The following is a 22,527-nucleotide window of genomic DNA, read 5'->3' on the forward strand; positions in this document are numbered from 1 at the left end:
GCTCATTCCTGCGAGGGGCTGCAGTCAGACTGCTGGCGCGCTGAGATAAGCCCCCCCGACCCCCATCACTCTCCCTCTCTTCCTCCTCCTCTCAACGTGCGCTGCTTTCTCTCGGCTCTGACTGTCAGCGATAAGAAGATTGTCCTGTAATTGAATGACTATCTTTCTATCACGCTCATTTAAGAAAATAGCGAGGGGCTGGAAACGTGTATGGTGTGGGAGATAAATTAATGGCCACTGTCAACGCAGTCGCCAATCAACATCCAGACCGGTAATTTGGAAAATGTTTTTTTTTTAACGCCAATCAATTCAGCTTCGCATGCCAAATGATTTATTCAGTTCCAGACCAGTAAACAAATGCGTAGCAGAAGCGTGACCTCCTCTAAATAAGCAGGAGTAACGTGTAGCAAGAAATGAACGCGGGTTGCTTGTTTGTCAATAAAGTGGCACATCTGAATAGGACTCTTGCGTCTGAATGCAGATGCATTCTTCACACCTGCTTCTGTGTACATACTATAAAGCTAACAGATGCGTGTGTGCTCACGTTCACTCTCAACTGTAGGTTAAAGGTCAGTAGTTAAAGGAGCCACGTAATACTGCGGACTGTACTTAGAGGAAAAAAACAACAAGGCACTAAATACTTTTGAGCAATCAGAGATCAAACCCTCTTGCTGTGCCCGACACACATTTAAAATGATAAATCTATAAAAAAAAACCTGAAACCCTGCAATTATAAAACAGGATTTGCACATTTTGATTAGTAAATTTCCATTTTTTAATATGATTTCTGTACGATATTTAAAAAAAATTACAGAAATTAAGTTATTAGTAGTAGTCATTAATAATCATATATTCAAAATAATTTTATAGTTGACCATTATAAGAAAAATTTGAAAAATTTGAAAAACTACAAATTAGAATAATTAATAAACTATAAAAATATCCATGCCTTTAAAAAAATTTTAAAAAAAAATTCATGACATTTCCAGGCTTTTTTTTTTTATTCTTCTTCTAATGACTCCTGGGAAAATCAATCAATAAATAAAAAAACCAAAATCTAAATTAATTTTAAATTATATAAATTATTAAAATAATTTAAATATAAATAAAAAATATTAACGGCCAGCTTTACTAACAGCTTTCTCCAGCGCAAACCCTTTTTTGGAGTTAAAAAACTACTGTCAGGATTTACTAAAGACACGCAGTGATTGCATATGCATTTGTAGGAGTTTCCCTTTCAGACGCAAAATGTATGAGAGGAAAGTATTTAAATGAATCACGCAAGGTGATTTACTAAGGTTTGCGCTAGTCAATTTACTGGTATTTGCACCATTATTAATGCCCCAAAAAAAGCATGTCTTAAACCAGATGGTAATTTGGTAGACTGTGTTGGTCATTATGGAAATTATGGAAATGATCCGGCTGTTTAATTTGCGTCGTCAGTAGATCACGTGCAGAACTATCTTTGGGAAGCTTTTTGGCAATTGTAATGAATTTATTAATCGAATTTATTTAATTTAGTTAAATAAACACGTAAATGTATAATATATAAATGACAATTTTTTTATTCTAATTTCAGCTAACTGTTCTCTGAACCAAGAATACTATAAATACACCTAAAGGATGATAGGTTAATCTTTAATATGAACAATATCTACAATATTAAAATATATGTTTTTATATATATATCCATACGAACATATGGATGAACTGTATTAATTTCACATTATATTCTACATAAAAACAAAATATACATATGAAGATGAGAAATATTCTGAAATTTCGAGTGATAAACTGAAGAGAGAAAGAAGCAAAAGTTTCTCAGAAAAATCTCAGTCTGGTCTGTCCGTCATTCCTGCCTGGGACTCGCTCATATAGCAGTTTTCCTCTCTTGCAGTGTGGAGGATCTGCCAATAAACACACAGACAGAAAATAATGGAGCAAAACTCTCCTGTCCTCTGGAACTGGTCTTTTGTGGTGGATTTCGGTTTCAAATGTCATAATTTCTTCACTATCATGTCGTTTCAAAACTGTATAACCTTCTTTCTTCTGTGGAACACAAAATATATTTAGAAAAATGTCTGTTTTTCAACCACACAATGAAAGGCAATGGGATCTACAGGCCTATGGAGCTAAATTAATTCATTTAGAAAATACGATTCACAAATGCGTATAAGCTAACATTCACAAAATACAAAATGACAAATTTACAATCCCAAATGCAAGGCACAATTTCATAAATTAGCAAGTATGTATGCACATTTCAGAATGTTTTGTATTTTGCCAATATGATTTAGATTATGAATTTGTGAATTGCTGTTTGCTTTTTGTTAAATGTAAATTAGCTTATTGAGACCGTTTTAGCTCCATAGATCTAACGTTGTTCAAAATATCTTTTTTGTGTTCTGCAGAAGAAAGGAAGTCATACAGGTTAGGAATGTGTGTTGCTGCATGCATGCGTGTGTGTGTGTGTGTGTGTGTGTGTGTGTACCACTGTGGGCGTCTTCTTCTCCTCCTCGCCTCTTCCTCTCCTCTCCTGTCCTGCGAGGCGGATCGTTCTCAGGTGAGCTCCGGTGAGTCTGACCCTGCGGCCTAAAGCTGAATGCACAGGCAGTGTTCCTGTACCCCAGCACTTCAGGAGTGTGCAGAGGAGCCAGGGGAACATGGGCAGACCCTCGGGGAACATCACGGCCTGGCACTAGATTTGGGTTTTGAATGAATCCTTCACCCTGCGGCTGCCAGACGCTCGCTGTAGCTGAAGCTTGGCTGAACGGACTTGGCAAAAAGGGGTTGAATGAGTGAGAGTGAGTTGAATCTGGAAGAGATAATTCGCTTTTTCTCCATGTTTCCTCTCCTCTTCTTCTGTTATGACCTGTTAATGTGATAAAGAAACAATTACAATTATTGCTCTATTTTACCTGTCCAAAAGGGTCCAAAATTAGTCCATAGCCACATCTACCAACACCTACACACCTACTAACCATATATATATTTCCAACTGGGCAGTGAACTGTATAGTGACATACTTTGAATTTGTCCTCTGCATTTAACCCATTCAAGTTAGTGCAAACACATTAGGAGCAGTGAGTAGTGAACACTGCAAACTGTGGACACACACACTCGGAGTGGGTATTGAGAATCGAACCCGCAACCTTCGGGTTACTCTCTATGCATTAGGTCACGACTGCCCCCGTCTGATAATGCTAAACTATATTTAGCATTGTCATTATTGTAATAAGAGTATAAGCAATCAAGTACAAATCAATCAGTATTTATCTATATATTATGGCATTGTGAGATAGTGTGTCATAGAAGGAAGGTATCCTTCGTCTAGGTGGTTGCAACACGCGTAGTATGTAGTATGAAAAAATTTTGTCCACACAATTTAGCATTTTTCATTGCGTTATCACAAATAAAACAATTAACTCCAAACACAGCTATGCAATAAGGTTACAAAATCTTTAACAATTTTAGTTATTAACATTTATTTGATATATTTAGACGTTCATTTTAAATATTTATTTATAATCTTATCATCAATTTATCATTTATTTTCACAAACTTTCTATAAATCTTATGAATTTAGTTATAGACATTTATATATTTAGACAACATTCATTTTAAATATACATTTAAAATCGTATCATTATTTTTATAATTTATTTTCATAAATATATAAATAATAGTTATAACGACCAAAGCATTATTTTCTCACATTTGGTGCTTGGCAAGTATTCATTTTGGATCCTGTCTGTAAGGATTAAGCTAATTTGTTTTCTCTAAACACCAAGACTGACCAATCAACTGGCTACGTGGCGTCTTATCCTCCAGATGTAACTGTAGATGAGGATGAGGAGGGTGAGCTGGGCTGTTTATGTGTGAGAAGGGTGTATTCTCACTCTTCATGGTGGCCGTTTTGACTTTGGACTCAGCTGTAATATCACTGAAAAGCTGCGGAAAAACAAAGAGAGTGTGAAAAAAAAGTTTCCTTTTACATATTTTTAAGGGAATTTTGAGATATTGCATAAAAAACACTGGATGATGGAAACGCCAAGATGTGCATAAATTCTAAAAATGAGCATAAAACACATTATGCGCTCAATTTGAGGCGGACAATCTTTTTATCTAAAAAGAAGACATGCACATAAACCACGATGGGGACCCATTTAACAAATACATTCCTTTTATGTGAAACAAAAAACTCACGTGACTTTGCCTTAAAGCGATACTCTCACCAAAATGCAACCTAGGGTCTTTTTGTGAATCTACCCGAGGCAAACTTTCGTTTAAAAGCATAATTAGGATGGAAACGCCACTTTTAAGTTTGACCGTATTTTCGTTTTCGGTCAAATTGCCTTTTGAATGGGAGTGCTTGGGCCACGACTATGATAGTATCAAAATCGCTATTTTTAAAGTAATGTAATACTGTATCTTCAGTATAGCGGACAATACATACATTTTGCATTCGCCAAATCTTCCTTCAGGGTTTCCGTAGCACGCTCCCTGCGGCGCAGCCCTCGATGCTTCACGAGAGAGAGAGTGCGTGTATGTGAGTGATTGTGTATGTATGTGCGAGTGAGTAAGTGAGTGTGTGTGAGTACCTGTAGGCTATGTGAGTGAGCTTGTGTATATGTGCGAGTGAATGAGTGTATGAGACGGCTCGCGATGACTGGTCGCAAAACAACGTGTAGTCTGACATGTTTCTTGTCCAGGACATGACAAGATTTTTAGGAGTCAAAATCGTGTAATCTGACACAGTGACTATCGTAACAGACAAAAAAAATCGTGTAATCTGAACCAGGCATAAGAGTTACCTCAGGATTTTTTGTTGTTTTATTAGCTCAATCCAAATACAGTATAAATAATTTGGATGTCTAACAATCTTTGTTGCGCACTGCACAGTGACTTTTCAGTTAGAGAAAGGGTTTGCCTTTGCAATTTTGTTTATGTTGATGCACTTTAATTAAATACAATAAATGTATATTTTTAAAATATAATTACAGTTCGCAGTTATTTTGTTTTAAATGGGGTGGTGGGGGAAATCGAATCGAATCGTAAATCGAGTTTTTTATTTAAAATAATCACAGATTTTTTTAGGGAAAAAAAAAAAAAAAAATCGCCCAGCTCTAGTATTACCTTAATGACTTTGTGAGGGATCTGTGGGAACATTTCCTGCAGCTCGGAGAAAGAAGCTCCCAGCAGCCACTGCAGCGATGGAGCTCTCCTCAGCATCAGTTGAGCAACCAGAGGATTAATGCAGGGAAACTGCAATAGGCAATGCTCTGCCTAAAATAAACACACATTAATGCGTCAGTGAATTGAGCACACAGAATGATATTAAACTTTCAGCTCCATCTACTGGAAGAAAATCTTGTGAGGTTGATAGTTGTTGATAATTTTGCATTTGTCACTCATATTAACTGTGTTACTAGCTACTTAATTACTAGCTACTGATTGGACATCCTCAAAATATCAATTTCCTTTACAATTAGGGTAATAACTTGAAAAATCTTGGTTGTAATAAAATAAGTATAATTATCAAAAATAATAAATAAATAAATAAACAAAGCTTGTGTGATTTTGTTGAACTCATTCAGAATGAAGAATGACTTTGATATTGTCTGATTTTATAAATGTTTTCTTTTTACATCGAACCGTGTTGACAAATAGTAGGGATACAGCCATGAAATGTTATCTTAGATGAAATATTATGAATATCTTAGGTATGTTTTAACTTAATTGAAAGCAAAATGTTATTTTATTGTTTTATTTTGTAAAATTGCATTAACCTACCATGGTTCCAGAGACACGGCTCTAGTTCTCATTCAAAAATGCGGGAGAAACATTATTTCTAATTTAATCAAGGACAACTCGTAAATAAATATGTTTTCAATATTAATTTGTGCATTTTTAAAATGTGTAATAAAGGTGCAAAAATGATAATAAAAATCTGAAAAGAACTCAATATTTCATTTTGTGTTCTCAGTTCTAATTTATAATGTATACAACAACGGTTCTTTTTTAATTTTTCTTCTCATGGTTAAAATAGAAATGCACGCAAATGTACAGGGTATTTATTATACTTTAATACATATATGAATCTATATTAAGTACTGAGTTATAGCCTGAGGACAGATGATTTTAGGGTCACTGATGATCAGTGACAAAAAGTCATAATTTTAATGAAATAAAGAAAAATTATAATTTTTACAATTTTTACGTGCTATGAACATTTTAGACCTGTCATTCACCTTTGTGGGCCGCATACTGAGCCAGTCTCTATCCAACCAGCTCAGTCCATCTCTCTCTGAATTCATCAGCGTATGTAAGGAGATCTGATAGATGTAGCTAGCTATCTCTTCTTCCTCACACACTATTAACACCTGAAACATACACCACACATGCCATGGTCAACAAATATACACAAGTATTTTTCAATAGCATAAAACAGAAAATGTCAAACCTGACACTGGTATAACCTTTAGAATTTCTTTTAAGATTTGTTATCCGCTATTAAACTTGCCATAATAAATTAGGAGGAAAATACCTTGACATCAAACTTCTCAGACTTGCTTCCGAACAACACAGATGCAGAGTAGATGTGAACCAGATTGATATAGATGTTACTGGAAATCCTAAAATTGGAGGAAAATAAGTGTTTAGTCTTTTGAATCTACATAAATTAAACAGTGTGTCAGTCACGGTTGCTGTTTTGTCTTCTGTCGGCTATGAACAGGAATCAACACATAATGCATCACAGTACAGCTTCTGTATAGATGGAATAAAAAAGCACAACCACAATTCAGTATGCAAACAGTGCAGTACTGAATATTACTGTATAATGAAAAGTGACAGTCCAATATTTCAACCAGGCCGATTAATTAGCTGATATTTGGTCATATAACAGAAGTACCCTAGTTAAAAAAACCATAACAAAATGTATTTAAAAAACAAGTATACTACAAATCCATTAACATATTTACTGACATATCGTTTGAGACTTACTGATAAAAATATTATAATTAAACTTTATTTTGGAGTACTTCTTTATTGCATTAAGCCTAAAATGTGTTTTAATATCACTATTAGTAAGGACAGTATGATCTGTATAATATCAGTCTTTAAATGCAAGTTAAAGTGTACCTAGAGTATACTTTAGTATACTAAAGTACAATTGCAGGGTATTTATAATAAGTACATAAAAATGTAATGTATTTGGAGTATACTTAGCATAACAAAAATGTATTTCAAATACATTTTGGTTTATTTATTTTTCACTAGGGTGGTCATTCCATCATGTCAATTCCAATCTATCAACAACCTTGCAACAAAAATATTCATAGTATATCAATATCATCTATATTTGTATTTTGAGCAAATATAGTGTAAAATAAATGTTCATTTAAATTCAACTACTGTATTTCATATCAGCATTACATCAGTCACTCTCTACTCTGGATGCTGGTTTTGGCATCGGTCATTATGGCAACTAATCAGGGTTCAGCAATAAACATGGCTTGTAAAATTAAACATATTCACCTGGCACATAAAATCCAAGGCTAACAATAACATTTGAATTTTGTACAATTATTTTTTTTTTGTGCTGAGGTCAATGAAAATCTGCAATCAGAAAGAGCTTTATGTTGCCATTGCAAATTTTGACATTACAAGTAAATAAATTAACTACCAGCCCAAATGGGGCTTCAGAAACAAATCCTTACTGTCGAGCCCTGATAATAATGAATGGTGACATGATCACACAGATGTAAATGTATTTGAAACTGACAGCGCCCTGTGGTTCTCGGCGCAGTGCAGGATGAGCCAGCAACGGCTGAACTGCAGAGATAGGGCTGAGAGTCTCTTGACGACACGCTCCGATGCTTCTCCAATCTTCTTCTCCAACTCACTCAGCTCCTGAACACACACACACACACACACACACACATACAGGATTTACATGTTCAGTCCACGGTCACATTGTGAATGTAGGTCTGGTGAGCAAGTGTGTATTGAGCGTCACCTGGATGAGGATGGCAGTGGTCTCATCCACAGTGATGACATCATAATGGGTTCCGCCCAGCTGCAGTGCAGATGGATAGTGCTTCCTCTCCAGCAGAACAATATTGTACCTGCCAACAACAGTCTCTGTGCATCATCAGTATACACTCTTTATAAAGCTTCTTAAATAAAGGTTCTACATTGGCATCTATGGATCCATGAAAAAAAGGTAGGTTAATCGTCGATCTAAACTGCTGCTGCGTTACGCACACACACAGAAGCGCGCATCAAGTGTATTGTAAACTCTGTTCTGTGATTTATCAATAAAATAGTTCCAGCATACAATTTTTAGTAACTAAAAACCACAGCTTCACTATTAGTAGCAACTCACACGCAATCGCTCTCACACACTAAATGCATTCATATAAATGTAATCTTTACTGTGCTACTTTATCTATAACTGACTTAGAACGAGCAGAAAGCTGTGAGAAATATAACTACCCAAAGACAGAAGAACTGATATAAGCTGTTATGTAGGAGTGCTGTCATATGCCATATCTGTGCACAAGGCAACCCACGTTCGAGTCTCTTATTTTTATTTCGTCAGTCGACGTCGACTCTCATCTCATCACATAAATGTCGACTTTAAAAAATCTGAAGTCGTTCAACCCCTTATATACACACACACTACATTGAGTAACTCACGTTGTCTCCAGTGTGTACTGCATCTTTAAGCGGTTCAGTAAACCATCAGTGATGAGCAACACAAACGGAATAGTGTCCAGATATGATTTAGCAGTTGATTCTTCTGGGATGTCTCCTACAGATGATCATAACAAGATCATAACAATAAAGAAGCTTATTATAGAATCAATAATCCATCATTTTTGTATTTGATCAGCCAGAATTTGTACCTGTAATTGTATTTGAATGTTTAACATAGTGTTTGAATGCTGTGTTAAAATATAGGGAAGATATCTCTTCCAAGCTAATTCAACCAGCCATAACAAGCAACAGGACATCTGACCAAAACACTTGGATTCTATTTCTGCATTATCAAGATGAAAAGGCCTACTAACACTGAGATCTCATTGATAAAGAATCCCGCTCCACATAATTGTGCATTAAACATCAAATATGTTCTAATTGGCTGTGATTACTGACGTTACAGCATCACGTGAGCATGAAGGATTGTTGGACTGACTGGTTTCAGGCACTGCAGTGGAGAAGGAGATAAAGTTGACGTTTCTCTCTGAACACACACTGCCGAAGGGCGAGTGGCCCACACAGGAAAGCTCAAACACCACGCTGAAACTCTGCCATGGGAAATCAGGACCGATGTGCTGACTGCACACAACGACACACCTACTGTAGGACAGTCTGAGGAGAAAGGAGACGGACATGACACATTAAATCCACACCTCATGTATTTAGTATACACCTTAGAGATAAGGACAAAAAGAGACCTGTCCATCACTTCTCTGCTCACTACTTTAAGCTTTCCTTCATCCGGGACGATTTCAGACACAGCGTTTTCTAAACACACACACACACACATAGAATCAGGCAGGACAATCACTGCATAGTAACAATCTTGTTCTTGAGAAAATAACTCACCTGATACTTGGCTGAAAGCTGAGAGCAGCTTTTTATTTACACTGTTCACTGTCAACACTAGAACCTGCTCACATGCAACAACAGTCATTAAACATTCACATTCTGTAAAATGTGCTTTGTTTGAAAAGTATGTTTAGTCAAGTTAAGTCAATGTTATGTGTATAGCGCTTTTCACCATACATATTTTTTTAAAGCAGTAAATCATGATGTTAATTTTCCATATCTTAATTCCTTAGTCGAATTTAGTAGATAAGAGCTGGGCGATAATATAGTTTACATTTTAGTATATATCACTTTACGTCAATGTACTGTATGTATGCAGATAAGGTTGGATACACATATAGGGCCCTATATTGCACCCAGCGCAATTGACTTTGTACACCGACGCATGTATCATTCCTATTTTGCACCCGCGCACAGCAGACTTTTCCCTCCACAGACGCACGTCGGTAAATTAGGGAATGAACTTTTGCGCTCACGGGGGCGGTTCAGCGAAAAGAGGAGGCGTGTTCCGGCGCAAACGTTCCCTGGTGCTATTTTGCAGGTTTAGAAAACAATTCCGCCACTGACCAGGAAAAACCTAGTCTAAAGTCTAAAGTGTTGCGCATGTTATTCATATGTTATTTTAAGGGTGCATGCTTGGCCATAATCAATGTAGCGTGTGCACAACGCGCATGCACTTTGCTTATCTCATCTACACAGAGACGCAGCAGTTCTCATTTTTAGAAAACCATACATTATTACAAGGAAAAATATTAACACACGAGGGAAATCATTGTGGTGTCCATGAAGATGTGAACAAATAGGCATAAATCTAGCTTACACATTTACCCACATTTTTACCCTGTTTAACCGAAGCTAATTTGGGTGGGTTTCTCCCATCCCCATACAATGTCACTTCTCTGTGTTTTACGGCCCTGACGAGAACGTCGGTCTCCTCGGCTGTGAACCGCTCCTGGCGCGCGCCTGGCAATACAGCAATCATGGAACGAGCGCGCCTGCTCTTAAAGGGAATGTGAGATGTCGCCCTGATTGGTTTATTTCACGTTACGCCCAAACCACACCTATGAATAATGAAGCTACTTTCAGACCAACCCATTTTAGATTTGCGTCGGGCACAAGAGTAATTTATCCCGCCGGTATAATAGCAACAGCGCCCAAGACCCGCCCACAAAGTTACCTGCGTTTCGCGCTTGATACTTGCGTTTCAGATCGTTAAAATAGGGCCCATACAGTTATTGTCTGTTTTGAGCTTACTTCAGAGCTGAAGCACAGGTCTTAACTCTAAATAACTCTGTATTAAATCTCACTCTTGTGTTGGGGTTGGCGTGGGAGTTCATCCATGTGTTGATTTGTTCCTTGAGCTCCAGTAGTTTAGGGTTGGACTCCTGCCTCTTCTGACTCAGATACTGCAACACCTCAAACTTCCTCAACAGCTCATCCAAACAGCTCAGAGTACAAGAGTCCTTCGCCTGAGCCAGGTACTCTATTCAAAGACAGAATTTATAGGTGTGTGAGTAAAGCTATACAAAAGCTACGCTGTAACGATCAAATCACAAATGAGATCTCAGTTGTTTGTGCCACACTGATGCTGCTTCTTAGGAAAAAAACTAAGTAATCTCACATGCATCTCCTCTAGAGGGAATAATTAAACCATATATAAAAATAAATAAATGTGAATTAAATTAATCGATATTAAACTGAAATCATGTTAAAGCTTGTGCAATTATGAAATCTAAGGGTGTGATTTAATTAAGTATATAGTCTACGAGCTTCAGATTGAAGAGTGGCACTGTGTTACATGCATGCAGCTAACAGTGTTTTTTTAGCATCAGAGCACCTCACTTCAAAGTAAATGCTGCTTTTCAAAAAGCCTAATTTGAATGTTTGAAAGTGAAGAATTTAAAATTAATATTAGTATTTTAAAATAAAATAATTATTAGGCATATAATTAGCAAAAACAATTTTTTTTATTTTACAGTACAATTGTAATTTACAACAGTAATATATTTATATCTTAATTAGAATTAATTCAAACTAGTGTTGTCACGATACCAAAATTATTGTTTCGATAACGATACCAAGTCAAGAATTGCGATTTCGATACTTTTCCTGAAAAGGGAGAAACACTCTCAAATATCACTGCTGTGCTTTATTTTAAAACCGGGACAACATTCTAATCATATAACACACTAATAAATGAACATATGAACAGCAGATATATTAAACATTTGAACAAAATATCAAAAATAAATTAGAGCAATGACATTCAAGGTAAAAAAAAAATAATACATTTAGCAGCATTTTCTCAGTTATCATAAGAAACATAAGAGTTACCGGTAATAACTTTATCTTGATTCTGAACTTTGAATAAAAATATGAACAGCGATTATATTAAACAATGTTTAATATTGGTAACATATGATAAGCCTCATTGGTGATATATTTGACATATGGGGAGAGAGTTGTGGAAGGCCTGTACTTCATGTTAAACATAAATATATAGCAGCAAAGACAACGTCGGCAGTGTTGACGGCAAAATAGGCTACAGAATATTTCGTTCTGTATTGAGAGGTGCAGTATTTGAAAATCGATAATAGTTTTTTAAATTACATTTATATCTGCATTTATGTCAAAACCTAGAGACTTTCAAACATCAAAATGTAATTTATTAATATGTATTCGTGTCAAAATGACTTAGAACCATCTTTTCCTATTCTATTTTGCCTGGAAACGCTTCTAACACGCTTGCGTGTCGCGTGAAAAATAGGCGTCGGTTTTATTTCTAGCATGCACGCGTTTTCCGCGCGGCTCGGGCGCGCGTGTCACGCAGGCAGTGTGCTAGCTCTAACCTGTTAACAAGGGAGCTGAAATAAAAACGGACACGCCACGCATCCAGTGTGTCGCCGGCCTTACAAATCTGGACCGCGGTCATTCTTAGAAGTATCGATACTAATAAATTTAAGAATCGTGACGTTTTTAATTTCCGAGAATGGCGATACTTTTGAAGTATCGGTGCACCGTGCAACACTAATTCAAACATATATATATATATATATATATATATATATATATATAAATAACCAACATACATAACAATAATAAATCAGGCCCTATATATAAATAATTTTAAAATAAAAACAATCAAAACACTTACTAAAAAAAGACAAATATTTTATGTGCACTTGCATGTCATTAACCAATACCAGAGAACTGTGAACATGCAGCGTGTGTCGTTAAATTAACGAAACATTAATTGAAAACCTCAGGGGGTGCTTCAAGTAAATATTTTACGCCTGAGGGGTTTAGCTGACAAAAAAAATAAAAAGTTTAGGAAACCGTGCTCTAGAATTTTATAAGAGATCTCAAGAATGCCTCAGATAACAAGATACGAAAGTCTGCAATCAAACGTCAAAGATCTCAATGTGAACATTTATCATCCAATCTTCCAAGACAAATTATCTGAGATATGCTGTCCACATTCATTTGAAAGCTCTATGTTAACAGTTGAGTCATTTGTGTCTATTTTATTTAAGGAAAAACATTTGATGCAAAGTTGATCATTAAACGAAATCCACTCCTACGCAATGAAAGAGCGACCTCTCAGTAATATGAGACCATAGCTATGAGACATGAGTGTTTTTTTTCTAATATTTACCAGTGGCTGCGTTGAGGTCACATCTGAACAGGACGTGTTCCTTCAGCGTTACCAGAATATGTAGCAGTGCCATCTCATTAAACACACTGTCAGCATCTGCCACATAAATAATACAAAACCATCTTATTTAAAAAAAAAAACGATCATGTGGTGAGATATGGATCCACTACAGACTCCTGTGCATTCTTATAATGTGTGAGAAAGTGTCTCTTCTGACCCCGTTCTGTCCGAAGCATTCGCTCTTGCTGCTTTAGGAGGAATCGTGTGAGTTCGGAGGACAGAGTGCCAAAGTCTCTGTTGTTCAAAGCAGAGATGCCCAACTTCTGCATTTTTCCCAGAGAGGGCAGAGCCAACGCATGCAGCTCCCGATATGCATCTCGCTGACTCTCTACAGGAATACACAGAGAAATACAGTGAATCATTTCAACTAAACAAATAAATGATTAAGAATATACAAAAAAAACATGTAGTTTGTGAAAAACAATTTGTTAATCTAATGTTATTCAAATATTTCTGATCTGACTGCTGATACCTGTGGCTTGGACGTATACAGTCTTGCTGATGGTCTCTTGTATCTCTTCACAGGGCAAGCTTTTCTCAGTGGCTATGACAATCCTTCCTGTATCTGAGGCGTGATTCACTGCATTTATTCTGTTATCTAGCAAAGCTTTTCCAGTGGGATTCTGACACCTGGTTACCTCTGAAAGATATTAAGACTTTATCACTTTAAGTCAATTCATTGCTTTGTTTTGACAGTTTGCAATAATGGTGATCTCAATCTTTGTCATCTCTTTTTTTTTTTTTATGTACTTTGTGTACTGTGTCAGTATATTCAATATAACTTTCAGAATGCAAACCTTCCTACCCAGTCAAAACAAATTTTTTATTAAAACTAAGCAGCAAAAATTACTAAAGAAATCTTTCTTGTGGAGTCACAATAATGAATTTATTAACACGTGCCTGTTAACGTCAACATGACCTATTCTGTAACAAGCAGGATAGATACTAAGCAAAATAAGATACTTGTGTTCTGTTTGTATAACTAACACTAAAAGATGTCAGGGAAGACCTCCAGACATTCTGCAGTTCCTAGACATGTGTTAACAAAAAACTTTAGTTCACCCCAAAATGAACATTTTAAAGGGTTAAAAGGGTCAAAAATAAAAAAAATTGAAAGCGGTCTTTTTTTTTTTTTGCTAACAAAACACTTGTTATTAACACAATTAATAACAGAATTTTCATTTTTGGGTGAACTAACCAAAAAATTCTGTTATTAATTTCTCACCCTCATGTCGTTCAACACCCGTGAGACATTTTCGGAACACAAAATGAAGATATTTTTGGTGAAATCCGAGAGCTTTGTGTCCCTCCATTGGGAGCTACGCAACTACCACATTCAAGGTCCAGAACGGTAGGAAAGACATCATTTAATGGTGCGTTCCAGGCAACCTGTAACCCGTGTTTTTCCAACCTTATACCCGTGAAAGTGCACTGGAACGGCAGTCAAACCCGTGACTTCCCACCCGTGAACTCGTACTAGATCGATGTACTCCCAGTTACGAGCTCTGCCGTCACATAGCCCGCGAAACCATACAAAACAACAATGGCAGCCCCTACGGATGCAGTGTTTCTGCAGGCGGTACACGGTGAGAATACACTTTAGGACAATATAACGTTGCAGTCAAATTAATAATAATATAATAATAATAAATAAACAAGGAGTAAGCACCTTTGGAGACAGAAATTATTACAAATGCGCATAAGCCCCGTAAGGTCCGCCATGCTGGTTTGTTTACATCTAGTTACCACAATTCCTTGTGCTCAGGTAGTTTGGCGTGACTGGCCTGGAACGCTACAAAGTCGTGAGTCGTGGTTTGAAGTCGTGATTTACGCCCTAAAAAACTGCCTGGAACGCAGCATAAGTAATACATGTGACTCCTGTGGTTTAACCGAAATTTAGTGAAGCGACACTAGGGTTTTGTGTGTAAAAAAAAATTACCGCTTTCAAAATTTTCATTTTTGGGTGAACAAACTCTTTAAAATCACCATGACACAGAAATAGACTATTCTTATTTTTTTATGGAATATTATAAAATATTTATACGTGCACATCATTATTTTGTTAAAATTCATGTGCACTCCAGCAACCTGTCACTCACATGAGATCGCAAGAAATTAGAAAACAGTAACAATCCAATCAATTTCCATCCAACTTTTTGTTCTCATTCAAGAAACGCGTTTTACTCTGATATACGTCACAATAGGGAAGAAAAGTCACAATTTATGTGTCATGCTGACTTTAAACACTATTAATGAAAGTCCTGGATTCACTCTACCTGCAGATGTTGGACTGCCGCGCTGATGTCTTAATGTCATAAAAGACGAGATAGTGTCCAAATCTTCGTTGGACTGAACTACAGAATTATTTCCCTTTCTGCCTCTCAAACCGTATGATAACAGAGATGATTTAGGGGCTATGTTTTCTCTTCTCTGTTCTGACTTCTCAGGAAGTTTGTGTATTGCGGATATCACTTCAATATCTTTAACGCAGTGCTTCAATGGAGACGATTTAGACATCTTGACCACTTCAGAAAAGCGGTGTTGCTTTTCTGAAAGACATGTGGAGGAATTTGTCTGACTCTTGTCTGATTTTTCTGGTGGACTAGACATGCGTTTCTCCATCTCTGCAGCTTCACAGTCTCTTCCTCCAGCTGTTGTCACCGTAGAACCGTCTCCTTGGTGAGACATGCGCTCCATTATAAAGAACTTCACGGTAGTCCCTCTCTCCACCTGTGTAGGTACGGCTGACTGCAGAGGCTTACTCTGGGAAGGGTGAACTGCAGTGGGATGGCTTGAAGGTGGCAGTGCTGAGAAACCAGAGTAAAACATTTAATTTGAGCTCAATCAACAGCATTTGTGGCATAATATTGATTACCAACTTGTATTATTTGAGCTGTAACGTTCTTGTCATTTACACAGTCGATTTAGGCTTGTGTGTCGTGAAAAAGTTGTAAAATTCAAACTTTACACAGAAAGGGTAAGGAATTGTATCACTAAAGTCATATTAACATATTGTTTGTTTCTTGTTGCTATACTACTAAAACGAGTATTTTAATTTATTGGCCCCTTTTGCTTCCAGTGTAAATGCCTTACTGTATCCCAGATCACACTACAGGTGAATAGGGTAAAAATTTTAGCTAGCAGATATCACCATGAAACTTTCCCAGTTGATTACCTACATTAAGATGAGAAAAAAAATTATTACAAGTTTTCTGTAATTTAATGTTTAAATATGCAAATTAGGCTATATCTAATTAAATATGCGCTAATTTGCATATATTTTTTAAAACGAAATCTGAGTATTGGAAAAAGCCAGGTTAAAAATAATTTTTTCATTGTGTTCACATATTAGATGGGAAAAAAATTACTGAGGGATTTATGGATATCTACTTTTGTTATCCTGTACATCAGAAAATACTGCCTTAAAAAATTATTTTTGCCATGTTTTTTGGAATAAAATGTTATATAAATCAGGCTAGGAATAATATATTTACAAATCCCTCTGTAAATGTCTTCATAATATAACTAGGTACAAGACTGGAAAGGTTGGTGTATATATAGGTGCTACTGAAGTGGAGATTTCGGATTTGGAGTATGAGAGAAAGGTCATTTTGAGAAAACAGGCTTTAAAAAATGTATTATCAGCCAATGAGATTGCGCATTCAGCCCTTTTACTTTCACGATTGGTTGCTGATAAAAAGGAAATGACCATATTTGGATCCGACAGGATTGTACAGGAGAGAGAGAGCTTCCTAACGGTGCTTCTGATGACAGGCTGCCGGCAGCGATCGCGTAGCAGCACATTGATTAAGAACGCCAACTTTTGTTGAATTTATGAGAAATCTACAGACGCAAAGTGTAATAAAATAAAGACCTAAATGTGTATTTCGGACTTTTTTTCACCACAAGTCTAAAATAAGACATGTTATTGAAGACAAATATCCCAAAATCTCAAAATTGACCAGTAAAAAAAAACGATGTTTTTGCCTGCCGTGTCTCGCCTTAAAGGAAAATGAGGGTGGAAGATAATTGTTGAAAGAGTTCCTTTAAGGCTAACAGTGAACACAACAGATTTTCACGCCTCAAATATGCATAATAGCAATGTTTGCAAATGATCACGACTGAAAATATATATGTAGCTCATGATTAAAACGATGAGAGAAACTCAAAAAGCTCACCAGCATCTGAAGGGCATTCACCCAGCAACTCTGTAAAAACACAACATTAACATACAGACCTTTGAGTAATATTTATAATAATACCTTAAAACCATTACATTTAAAGAGTAATATTGCAGTGTCATCTTTTACATACAGGCATACTTCACTACAAGAGCTTACCATCTATTTTCCTAATGGACAGTGGTGAGAATATTTCATCTACGTGCGACTCTCTCACAGCTGTCTTGCATTCTTCTGTGGACATTTTCTCAGTACAGATGAGGAGATTTCTGAAGTTTTCAGGCAACGTCACTGTACTGTGTGTGAGATGAAACTGGCCCATGTTGTCTTTGGGTTCTGGGACCGGTTCCATCTCCACCTTCAGTGGTGTAAGAAGCTCTGGAAGTGACTGAATGTGGACTAAGGGCTTATTTACCTGTGGTTCTGTACACACAACACAATGGAGGTCAAGGACTATACACACTTTATGGATATAAACCAGTGCAAGTTTCTCACATTACTATCTACATATCCACATTACCAGTAAGTAAAGACTGAGACACACATTGGAGATTTTTCTCTGCCATCCAAACTGCTTTTTCCATATTTTCACAATGACTGTCTGACATGAAATGCCTGGGAAAAAGTATAGTACATATTATTTCCTGCGTCATATGAATTATTATGAGTAGTTTTTTCATTGATCTTTGTGAACAATTCAACGTTGCACATTATTCCCCCCAAATAATTGAAAATTGATTGTAAATGTCGTTTCATGTTGGCTTGAAAAATGAAAACAATCCTTTTGTAGATGTCATGGAATATCTATATGTTGAAGTAAAGATATATTTACTGCAACAAACATTCACAGCCATCCTTCCTTGTTTTAACTAATGCAACAAACTCACTGCTTATAAACTGGTGACAGTACTTCAGCCGACAGCTGTCTGCTGGACATACACAGGTCTGGTAGACACAGCGTGTGATTACAAGGTGAAAGAGGCAGGTCTAATTCCATCTCGGCAGAAGAAGACCTTGAAGCAACTGGAATGAAAATGAAAGGTTTTGAAGTCACTGGAGATTAGAAGAGCAATCTACAGAAGGAAACACTCTTTGTGATTAAATATGAACAGTCAATACACACTACCTGGAGATTTTGGCTCCTTAAAGGTCATGTTAGCAAAGCTGCTGTCAGCCATTTGCAAGACCTCCAACTCAGTCGTGTTTTTATAAGCAGAAGTGGCTATTTAAAAAAAAAAAAAAATAAGATTATTGACATTTTATGAAATGCAATGGCCCCAAAAAGTCACACTTATAAGTGTAAACGTCTGATTGTAATTGCATTAGATAACAAAATATAAAAGCAAGAGGCATTTGCACTTTTCTGAGAAATGTTTGCAATGACTTTCAATCAGCTGGTGTTTGAACAGTGCACTTATTGTTTTATTTAAAAACTTGAAACATATTTTGTTATCTAATGCAACGATAATCAGATGATTTTATTAAGCGTGACTCGTTTCCAACAACTCTTCGGGGCCATTGTATATTTTTTTGCAATGTATAGGTCAAGTTTTACCTTCTCTAAGAAGATCTTTTAAGGGTAAACATTCTTCCATTTGTTCTCGGGTGACATTTAGAAAATCTTGCATTTTTGCAAAGGGAAAAATGGGCTCTCGTCTTCGGGAGGAATCCATACGAACTTCAACAGGCAACATTAGTGACTGTGGAGAAATCATAGGCTGTAATACTAAAACTTCTTCCTAAGCTGCAAAAAGCACAAACAGATTTTTTCATTGACATGATTCAGTTTTGTAGTTTACGTCTTCGTTCAGTACTGCCTCTTTTGTGAACTCCTCTGTAACATTTCCTCCAGTAAACGTGGCGCCCGTTACTTCTTCTAACCCTGCATCGTATGAGGCACAGTGTCTAGGAGAAGGAAATATGGGTGAAAATATAATTTCAGTGCATACATTATGCATAATAGATTTTTTCAAGTAACAATCCTATCTTCGCAGACTTTTCTTTAGGGCTGTTTTTAAAATTCTTTATGGGAGAAAGAAATGTATTGTATGTTGTACCTAAAAACAACCCCTTCTAAAAGATTTACTGATGAATTGAGAACAGGATCCGAGACAGCTATGATCTTCAGCCTCTGAAGCATCGTTTGAAATGGAGGCATGTGGCTTTTGAACCGCTGCAGATGATCACTGAATATCACCTCCTCTGGCAGAGTGAGATCTGAGATTTCGGAAACAAGTTAAGAAAGGATTATATCAATCCTTTTCATTGTGAGGCCATCAGAAGGACTTCTAAGGACCAAGAACGTATAAAGATCCTTTTGAAATCCCTTTGAAAGCAAGCCATGTGATGTGCTGGGAATTTTTAGCACACATCTACCCCTTTTTTAGGTAGAACATCAAAGCCAAAACTCGACTGGACTGATATAAAGTGGTGCAGTATTCAGAAATGACATAAAAAATATCAACAAATTATTACTAAATACTCCAAATCCTACCATCACTGGTAAAGCAACATGCATCTGGCGTACATGGACCGAAACTCTCTTCCCAAGGTGATCTGATGGCACTGCTCTCAACTCCATCTAAAAGCCAGAAGACTTCTGAGGTCCCAATACTGCACTGAGAGGCAGGATTAGAGCTGGGAACCACTTCCTCTAGTCCTCTTCCTGTCTGCAACACACTGAGCCTAAACACAACACAGCTCAATTTGAAGAACCTGTATTTAAACACAACTGAGAGAAATTCAGGGGCCGTTTACATAACACACTTTTCAACTAAAAACGGAAAACTTTTTTGCATTTTGGCCGTTCATTTACACGACAACGTCGTCTTGGGGGCCTGAAAACGCAAGTTTTTGAAAACAATACCATTATCGTCCCCATGTAAACAACAAAAACGCGGAATCGTGAAAACGGTAACGTCATGCGCCTGCATATCACATGTTCAGTTTATAGGCAGGTAGTGTTTCTTTACAAAGTGACATTGCCAACCACTGGCCTGACCTGCATAATGCAGCGTTTTAGTCATTATTGCAGATCCGTGTGAACGGGGATCGTTTTGACAACGTTGTCGTCTCTGCGCAAAAGTAAAAGAAGACTTTTCTGTCTTAGTAGATCGTTGTCGTGTAAACGTACCCTTACTCTCAGCTGGGTGTGGACACAATCTGCAGACACAAATATGAAAGCATAGATCATTATCAAAGGGCATTATAGAAACAGTTCAAACCTTTCCAAACAGTCACTGAAACGCATGTTGGCCTTCAAGTAATCCATTACAGATCCAGTCACTTGTAACGTACCCATGGATATTTTGTTCGCTGTTATAAATGACATAAGTCAGTGTTGATATGTTATCATTGAATATAACAAAAGGCATCTGGGGGTGAGATAGCAACACGGATGAATGTAATGTAAGTGAATTTCCTATTCAATAAAAATCTTCTCCCTTATAAATCACTAAAAGAGCAAAACATCTCCATTGATGAAAAGAAAATCATCTTGAGTGAGTATTTTATGCCACAATTCTCATTTTAGGGCAGAGGTCTTCAACCCTGCTCTTGGGGACCCGCTGTCCTGCAAAGTTTATTTCCTAACTGGTTCAGCACACCTGCCTGTGATTTTCAAGCGATCCTGAAGAACTTAGCCGGTTAAGTTGTGTTTGAGCAAGTTCAGTGCTCTGCAGGTCAGTGGGTCCTCAGGAGCAGGACTGAAAACTTCTGTTTTAAGGTAAACAACAGTATCTAGATCAGGGCTTCCTGGAGGGCCACCGTCCTGCACAGTTTAGCTCCAACCCTGATCAAACACACCTGAGCAAGCTAATTAATGTCTTCAGGATCACTAGAAACTCACAGCTAGGTGTGTTTGATCAAGGTTGGAGCTAAACTGTGCAGGACAGTGGCCCTCCAGGACCGAGTTTGAGAAACCCTGATCTAGATATTAGGGCTGCGTCCGAAATGCTGAAAAATGCTTCCAAAGTTGGAAGGCATCAAGGCACATCCGAAGCCAATGTTAGCTTCACCAACCGCAACTTTCAGAAGCCATCTTTATAACTGCCACAGAATGGAAAGGACTGTGGGATATCAAACGCAGCGAACGGATACATCTACAGTATGCTGCCTTCAAAAATCGATCAGATGAAGGTATCTCAGGAGACAAGAAGTGAAGCTAACATTGGACACGGACGTCCCTTGATCCCTTGATGCCTTTCTACCTTCCGAGGGCAGCATTTCCATAGCCAAACTTGCCACACTTACTCCATGGTACTCGGTAAGCGATGTCTTTCAGGTGTCCATCGTGAGGGTAGACGTTACTGACTAGCTGGTACGGAACTGGAAGTTCCAACATGTTCATCATCAGTCTGCGTCTGACTGAGGCCTAAAACAGATGACACCTCAATATTTAAAAGTTTGTGTTAAAGTGTTTCATAATTTATTGTACCCTTATTCTGATTTATATATTATTACCCCCTCCAGAACTTTTGAGTAATTTATTTAATCTCATCATCTTGTATAATCTTATATAATATAGGCTAATTCCCTTTTCTGTTTTATTTTTGTTAAATTTCTCATGTTTATTCAGAAATAAAAAAAATATATATATATAGGTTAACTATATTATAGCAAGTTACATGAATGGAAATCAGTGTAGGAACTCACCTCAGTGATGTAATCAATACCTTTATACCTGACAGTCATGAAACTTGCACTTTGTTGTGTTTGACCACAGGAATTTGACATGGTGTGGTTATTCATATTGAAACCACACCAGCGGATCTTTAAAAAAAAAAGACCTAATACATTACAATATATCGATCGATATAACGACCGTCTCCTTTGTTGTGGATTAATCTGAATCTTTATGCGGTTGGGAGTCCAGTGTCAAAGAAAAAAGGGCAAATTTGTTCCTCAGTTGCACGGAATTATGTGAAATGAAAACTGCTACGAAAACTGATTTTGATGTGGCCTGTCAAACGATACTACAATATATTGGGAAATGTCGCTTCTTTTGAAATGACG

The 22,527-nt window shown here is 37.0% G+C and overlaps 1 protein-coding gene across 1 annotated transcript; it reads right to left on the minus strand.

The window, feature by feature from the left end:
- Positions 1 to 1,606: 1,606 nt before the first annotated feature.
- Positions 1,607 to 21,956, minus strand: shoc1 (shortage in chiasmata 1). Its single transcript, XM_084415057.1, has 28 exons — positions 21,766 to 21,956; positions 20,739 to 20,829; positions 20,009 to 20,199; positions 19,572 to 19,731; positions 19,314 to 19,419; positions 19,070 to 19,214; positions 18,641 to 18,736; positions 18,402 to 18,537; positions 18,035 to 18,129; positions 17,674 to 17,937; positions 17,512 to 17,541; positions 15,610 to 16,140; positions 13,806 to 13,973; positions 13,491 to 13,661; positions 13,274 to 13,369; positions 10,926 to 11,101; positions 9,616 to 9,679; positions 9,465 to 9,534; positions 9,203 to 9,378; positions 8,704 to 8,818; positions 8,021 to 8,129; positions 7,787 to 7,914; positions 6,548 to 6,635; positions 6,252 to 6,383; positions 5,137 to 5,286; positions 3,798 to 3,951; positions 2,492 to 2,872; positions 1,607 to 1,907 (listed from the first exon to the last, which is right to left on the minus strand). Exons 1-28 carry the CDS (start codon positions 21,863 to 21,865, stop codon positions 1,822 to 1,824), a joined length of 4,209 nt encoding a protein of 1,402 aa, XP_084271183.1. The 5' UTR covers positions 21,866 to 21,956; the 3' UTR covers positions 1,607 to 1,821.
- Positions 21,957 to 22,527: the final 571 nt, after the last annotated feature.

The sequence above is a fragment of the Rutilus rutilus genome (assembly GCF_951802725.1).
Source record: "Rutilus rutilus genome assembly, chromosome: 7".
Classification (NCBI taxonomy): Eukaryota; Metazoa; Chordata; class Actinopteri; order Cypriniformes; family Leuciscidae; genus Rutilus; species Rutilus rutilus.

Bases quoted from the DNA above. Each gene is read 5' to 3' on its own strand.
- shoc1 (XM_084415057.1), bottom strand. From the start codon at position 21,865: ATGATGAACATGTTGGAACTTCCAGTTCCGTACCAGCTAGTCAGTAAC. The intron at 16,141-17,511 runs GTGAGCTTTTTG...CTGGTTTCTCAG, and splicing joins TGAATGCCCTTCAGATGCTG to CACTGCCACCTTCAAGCCAT. The intron at 5,287-6,251 runs GTGAATGACAGG...TGTTTATTTTAG, and splicing joins TCAGTATGCGGCCCACAAAG to GCAGAGCATTGCCTATTGCA.